This window comes from Zonotrichia leucophrys, chromosome Z, assembly GCF_028769735.1.
Source record: "Zonotrichia leucophrys gambelii isolate GWCS_2022_RI chromosome Z, RI_Zleu_2.0, whole genome shotgun sequence".
In the NCBI taxonomy this organism is placed as follows: Eukaryota; Metazoa; Chordata; class Aves; order Passeriformes; family Passerellidae; genus Zonotrichia; species Zonotrichia leucophrys.
In genome coordinates, this window is record NC_088200.1 from 479,510 (window position 1) to 486,468 (window position 6,959).

The 6,959-nt window shown below is 48.7% G+C and overlaps 1 protein-coding gene across 2 annotated transcripts; it reads left to right on the plus strand.

Moving 5' to 3' along the window:
• Positions 1 to 1,179: 1,179 nt before the first annotated feature.
• Positions 1,180 to 5,177, plus strand: SEC11C (SEC11 homolog C, signal peptidase complex subunit). 2 transcript variants are annotated; one of them, XM_064736107.1, is made up of 6 exons: positions 1,180 to 1,392; positions 2,071 to 2,180; positions 2,612 to 2,761; positions 3,900 to 4,019; positions 4,550 to 4,607; positions 4,996 to 5,177. In XM_064736107.1, the coding sequence occupies exons 1-6, from the start codon at positions 1,195 to 1,197 to the stop codon at positions 5,047 to 5,049; spliced, it is 690 nt and encodes a 229-aa protein (XP_064592177.1). In that variant the 5' UTR covers positions 1,180 to 1,194; the 3' UTR covers positions 5,050 to 5,177. The 2 variants fall into 2 exon arrangements, with proteins under 2 accessions (XP_064592177.1, XP_064592178.1); XM_064736108.1 differs by having other exon boundaries at positions 1,251 to 1,396.
• The last annotated feature ends 1,782 nt before the right edge of the window (positions 5,178 to 6,959 follow it).

A 6,959-nucleotide genomic window follows, 5' to 3' on the forward strand; every position in this document is an offset into this window, starting at 1 on the left:
CTCTAGTGTCAGTTCCGCCTCTCTGTCAGTCCTAGTTTATTTCATTCAACTGTTTACCAACGCTACAGTCCTGGTGTATTTCTAGTAAATTACAAAAACACCGCTTTGGTCAGATGGTTTGTTTCCATTTATCTTAGTAGCATTTCCATGTGTTCTCTGTTCACCCGTTCTCAGTCTTCAGGGACTAATTTTAAACTTGGTGAATGCCTGACTCGGTTTGGTCCATTTAATTCCCAGGAAATCAGGCTCTGGGCTGTGATTTTTATCTGTGTGGCTGCTTACTGCTTCAGGCTCATGCAACCATTCAGTGACGAACTGGAAATCTGAAGTCTGCTTGTGCTGCTGCGGGTCTGACCCACTGCCCAGCACGCCGAGCGGCCCGGGCCCATCGCTGCGGGCCGCCAGGCCTGCCGAGGGCACCGAGGGGCTGCCGCACACGGCTGCGGCTTTTCCGGGCCTCTGTGCCCTTTGATCCGGGCCGTGTCGCGGGGCCTGAGCAAACGCTGTCACCGCTAGCTGCTGCCATGAAAGGACTCCGCTCACAGCTGCCGAGGAGGATGCTGCCGTGCCGCTCGCTCCCTTCGCACCCCTCCGCCGCCACGGCCCTCACGGCCCCTCACGGCCCCTCACGGGCTCTCAGGACCCCTCACGGCCCCTCACGGCCCCTCAGGACCCCTCACGGCTCCTCACGGGCTCTCAGGACCGCTCACAGCCCCTCACGGCCCCTCAGGACCCCTCACGGGCTCTCAGGATCCCTCACGGGCTCTCAGGATCCCTCACGACCCCTCACGGGCTCTCAGGATCCCTCACGGCCCCTCACGGCCCCTCAGGGCCCCTCACGGCGTTCCCGCGCTCTGCACAGCGCCCCCTGGCAGACAGCGCCCCCTGGCGGACAGCGCCGCGCGCCCCCCAGCGCCCCCCCCCACCGCCTCCCCTTCCCGCCAATCAGCTGCGCACACGCTGCGGCGGCCCCGGGATGCCCGCGACAGTCGCCTGGCCCAAGACTCTCCGCGCCCGGGAGAGCGGCGCAGCCGTCCCGATGCTTCTCGGGCGGATGCGGCTCTTTCTACCGAGCCGAGGGGTCTGAGCCTTCACCGACGGTCCCTCGGTACAGCCAGCTTCTCAGGCACCTCCAGCTGTGACAAGCAAGGGGCCTCGTCCTCAGGACCTTTTGCCGCGGTGTATCTGGGAGTTATGGTTCACCTGGCGGCGGATACCCCCTGTGCATCAGCAGGGCGGAAGAGAAAGGGGACTACAGATCCCAGAGAGCCGCGCGGGTGCCGCTGCCATCGCCGGCGCTGCGCGGGGCGCGGGCGGTCCGGGCCCGGAGCGCGGGAGCCGCGGCGGGGCCGCCATGGATCTGTTCGGGGACCTGCGGCGCATGAACAAGCGGCAGGTACCGGGCCCTCAGCCGCACCGGGAGCGGCCCTTCGCAAACGGCAGCTGACAGGGTCCTTCCCACCGCTGTCCCCCTGTGCTGCCCAGGAAAGGAACAGAAAATGAAGGAGTGTGGTTAAAGCGCCTCCGCTGCTGGAAGGGCTGGCGGGCAGCAGCATTTGGGGGCAGAAAGTCAAATCTGTGATTTTCTAGAGAAGAAGTTTCAGTATGACAGTTGCAGGAAATGATCTTTTGTCGTCCCTCGTCTCCTCCGGCCGCCCTTTTTAAACAAAAGTCGCGCTCGGAAGGGCAGCCTCTGCCTTTGCCCGGTGTCCCTCGCAGTGTCCCCGAGCTGGGGAGGGAGGGACGGGGGGAGGCAGGGCCGGGGGACCCAGCCGGCTTCCAGCGTTTGCCAGGTCGCTTCCCGGCTTTGTGAGCCTTCCTCAGAGTGTCTGCGGCTGTCACTGACACTCAGGGGGGATTAAGCCGAGACTAAGGCACGCAGAGGATTCCAGCTTTATGCTGCTGCTTGGAGGATTCTGACATGGCAACCTGTGCTACCAGGCTTGTGATGGAATGGGACTCTACCATAAAAGCCTAGAATTTGTGGTGCACTTGAGTTAAAGTTCTATGTTGTTGTGCTTCTAAATACACTACAGGACCTTTAAAACCCAATTTTCTTGTTTCACACAGCTATATTACCAAGTCTTAAATTTTGCTATGATTGTGTCCTCTGCCCTCATGATCTGGAAAGGGCTGATCGTGGTGACTGGCAGTGAGAGCCCCATTGTTGTGGTGCTCAGGTGAGTCAATGGAAAGGCTTTCTGCTTCAAGTCCAGGTGTTGTTGTGCCTTCTGTCTCCTCCCCCTTCCCCTGGGATACAGTTGGAATTCGAAATGTCCCCCATTCAAACACTCACTTTCTCCTGGCTGTGTTTGGGCTCTGGCAAAGGTCACAGTGTCAGTAGCCATGGCCCAGCTCCCACTGAGGTTTGTAGGAGCAGTAAATGTGTGACACCTTTGAAAACCTAAGTTCCTTCACTCAGTGGGCAAACCCCTGCAGATTGCTTTCTGGGATTTGGTTTCTGTTAAAGGTCTGAGCAGTGTTACTGAATGGGTGAGGCTGCAGATCTCTGTTAAAATTGTGGGTTTATCTGTAAGAGTTAAATGTTCTTTGATTTCATGGTGCTTCTTTCATTTATGCCAACAAACTGTCTCTTTCTTGTTGTTTGTAGTGGCAGCATGGAGCCAGCTTTTCACAGAGGAGACCTGCTGTTCCTAACAAATTTCCATGATGACCCAATCAGAGCTGGTGAAATAGTTGTTTTTAAAGTTGAAGGCAGAGACATTCCAATAGTTCACAGAGTTATCAAAGTACATGAAAAGTAATGCAACTTGGTGTTTTTTTGTTTGTAAAGCTGCTTTCCTTGCCCATGGCTTTCAGTGTCGGTTTGATAGTGGTTTAGTGTGTGAGAGAGGCACGTGAGGATCAGCAGTGGGGGAAAGCTCAGCTGTAGGATGTGATCCACTTGTGTCCCCAGTTCTGTGTCACTCTTTGTGAGGGTCTGAGACCTTTCCCTCAGGGCTGGAGCAGGTGGAGCTTTGCCCAGGAGCAGTCCTGGCAGCAGGAATGTGGGTGGGAGCAGAATGTGCTGCTGTGCTGCTGCTGGTGCAACAGGGATTTTGGTTGGAAGAGCAGATTTTTCATGGAAGGTGGAGATTCACAGTCAGGGTGCAGCCTGACGGTGCGTGAGCTTTGCTGACTGAAGTTTTCCAAGTTTGATTCAGGGTGAAAGAGGAGACCCTTGTTTTTCCTGTGTCCCTTGGCCACACTGCCCATGGCAATTCCTGCTGAACAGCAGCAGGGAGAGGGCTTGGTGTGGCCGGGATTGCAGATGCCTGCCCTGCTCAATGGCTCCTCCCAAAGCACAGCTCTGCTCCCTGCCCTGCACAGGGAAAAGCCAGGCTGCAGGTGGCAAGCCCAGACCTGCTTGCTCCATGAACTGAAGGTGTTCATTCCTTGAGTAACATCTGTTCTTCCATGCTTTTTCAAAATTTCCAAGAACCGCCTGTTTAATTTTTTTTATTACCTAAATTGTCTTTATGAGAAGTCCTCATTTCTTGATATTAGTACTTAATGAACAAAATTCATTTGAACACTGTAAACTTAAGAACTTTATTTGATTGGTGTTCTGTCGAAGATGCTGATAAACACACAGGGTTTTGGTGGGGAAGTTTAGTGCCTGGATGGACAATGTCCCTTCCGTGCCCATTGTGTAATTGCTTACATCAGTTGACAATCTAGGAGTGTTGTAAAAAATGTTTCTTGCTAATATCTGTTGATAGATAAAGTCAGTAAAGTCTGTAATGTTAATGATTTAATGGTGGTTGTTCAATAAGCAGGGCTGAGAGCAAACATTGTTATCTAATCTTGTAGTGCTTTTCATCCTCATTTGCTTTGTAGATGTTAATTGAGATTTTTAGATTAAGTGCTATTTAGTTTATCACCTCATTGCCTTCTAGAGGAAATGGGAACATCAAATTTCTGACTAAAGGGGATAATAATGAAGTTGATGATAGAGGCTTGTACAAAGAAGGTCAGAACTGGTTAGAGAAGAAAGATGTTGTTGGAAGAGCAAGAGGGTAAGTAAAGCAAAATGTACTTTGTAATTTAAGAGAAAAAATAGCTCTTACATCCGTTCTGCTGTTGATACAAACCAGATCTGATGTATTTTTAAAATTTCTTAGATAGAATTGTAATTTAAAAGAAAACCTGGAAAAGTTGCTTCCTGTAGTCCTCAGACTGATGTGGAGTGTGGGGGGGAAAAAGGGGGCATTTAACAAATAGTTCACCTGAGAATACAATATTAACCAGCTTCTCCTTGTGATTGCTGGGAATTTCTAGGAAATTATTTTGGCATTCCACAGGAATTTTATGGAAGCCTTGGGCTTTTGACTTTGCCTCTTTCTCCTTCAGTTGAGCTGAAGTCTCTTCAGATTTTCTCAGATAACTTTGATTAAGGAAAAGTAATGAATTTTTTACTTCCTATTCAGATCCTCATTAGGCATAGATTATGGGATTGCACTGAAATATTCCAGACTGAGTAACATTAAAATACTTTCATGTAATGTTTGAGGGTTAATTTTGCATTCACCTGTTTTATCAATTACAGGTTTTTGCCCTACGTAGGAATGGTAACTATAATAATGAATGACTACCCAAAATTTAAGGTATGTATACTGACATTTTGAATACTTGAATTGCTAAAATAACAAGTACACACAACAAGCATACATGTTAATAAATTTGTGTCTGTGGTTTGGTACCTAACGTAGGATGAGCTGGGTTTCCTTGCTTACTGTTGGGCAGTAGAATTTGTTGTTTGTAAGGAGTTGAAAGCATGTCATTTGTTAGAATGTTGTTAGTTAAGTGTATGCAGTTTTGATGCCCGGTTATGATGAATTTGATCACTTTAGAATCTTCCTGCAATTTGGTAGGACCAGAGCTCTGTAATTGTGCAAAGTGTGATGTCTGAGAGGGCACCTTTTGAACAGTTTGTGCTTTCAGAGCTCAGCAGAGAGGAATTGTAACGAGTCTGTGTTCTGTGTTTCTTTGCAGTATGCTCTCCTGGCAGTGATGGGAGCATATGTACTGCTCAAGAGGGAATCCTAAACACAGGAACAAAGGGAAATTCACAGGGGGAGAAAACTAATATATTTCAGATGGTTTCATTTCTGTATACGGTTACAAAACTGTGCGAGCTTTTGTCTTGTCTAAATAAATGACACCTAATGAGCGAAGCTGTTGGCTGCTGGCTAATTACAAATGATGTATTTACCACCCTCTGCAGACTGCTCTCAGCTAGCCTGGCACTGGTTTAGGGGGCTGGAGCAGCCAGGGGCTCTCCTGCCATGCCACAGTGGGTTTGACTGACTGGTGCTGCATCTGAACCCACTTTTGCCCTCCTGTTTGTCCTGGGGGTTGTTTTTAATCTGTCAGTGCCCTCTTTTCTCCACATGACATGCTGTTTGCATCAGTGCTTGTAAGGACACAGAATCTGTGAACAGGTAGGAAGTTGTGGGAGTTTGGTCAGGCTTGTGCCTGGGTTGGCTGGTTGTGGCTGCCAGAAACAGCCAGGAAGGGGAGTTCCACTCTGGCTTGGTGCTGAGCAGTGGGGACTCAGAGCTTTTTCCTTGGATTTGAAACCTGCTCCTTCATGGGGTAAGGACAAAAGCCCAGGTTGGCCTGGTTTTCAGAGGCCTGGTTTTTAGGGACTGTGTGTGTTGCTAGCGCTCAGGCTGTTGACCATCTGCCTTTTGTGTTCTAGCTCTTCAACTAACCCAACAAAAAGGTTTTCTGGGGCTCTAATAACACTTGTAAATTACTGAATGAATAGCACAGTAGTACACTTCAGGGGTATTGCCAAGACGGGGAAACCAGAACTCTTGTGCCAGTTTGGAGAATGTATTATTCTCTCCTATCATATAACACCTGAATAGTGTTAAACGTAAAATTGATTTTTCATTTAAAAACTTACCTGATAACTGTCTTTTATGAAATTTGGTATTTTTCTCTTATCTTCAAATGTCAGTGTTGCACCTTCAACAAAGCAAACTTGTTTTCCTTGCTAGCTTTGTTTTTGTACCTTTGATAAGGAACAGCATGATGCTTTTTTCCTCTGGAGTTCTGTTTCTTCTGTAATCCCTTACCTCTGCAAAAATACTCTATTATACAATAATGACACCTTTTCTGTTGCAACAGCTCATGCTCAGCAGACAACTGCTGAATTTCTCCAAGTAATATTACTTCTTTTGTGTCCTACTAAGCAGTTTTCATGTCCAACTGTATTATAAAAATTACTCATTTTGTGTCAAATTATATAGAAATAAAATTGAGTATAATAAATGGCATGGCAGAATAATGTCGGGATCGTTAATGCAGTCTTCCTGGAAGTGTATCATCCCTGTTAAGAAAAAATAATGTGTTTTTTGGAGACAGTGTATGTGGAATAAGATTTTTTTCTTTCTCTTGGTGTTGCTGAAATCCAGATTTATGCTCTCCACCTGCCCCAATGCGAGCACAGTCAGCCCTGACTTGGAGAGTGCAGTTGGACGTTTTGCAGCTGGCCAATGTGACAGTGGCATCTAGTCAGAGGAGTGGCTCAGAGCCGTGCCAGGGGGATCAGTGAGGGTCAGGAAGCATTTCCATTCTGAGAGGGTGCTCAGACCTGGAACAGCCTCCCTTGGGAGAGGGGAGAGGGTGGGTGCCCCAGGCTCAGCATTCCAGGAGCACTTGGACAGCCCCTTGAGCTTCGGGGCAGCCTGGAAGGGCTCAGGCTGTCGGGCTGCTCTGGTCCACAGGCGTGTCCATAAATGCTTCACATTTGAATTCTCCAATTATGGAACCCCTCCGCTGCAAAAACCGTAAACCCAAACTTGTGGCTGCCGCAGCAGCCTGGCACAAGTTCAGTGTGCAGTGAGCAATCACTGGGCTTTAGCTTCAGCTGTCCAGGGCTTCCCAAAGTGCAGCACAAACAGTGTCAACTACCTTACACTGGGCCTTATTAAATAAATGTTATTATT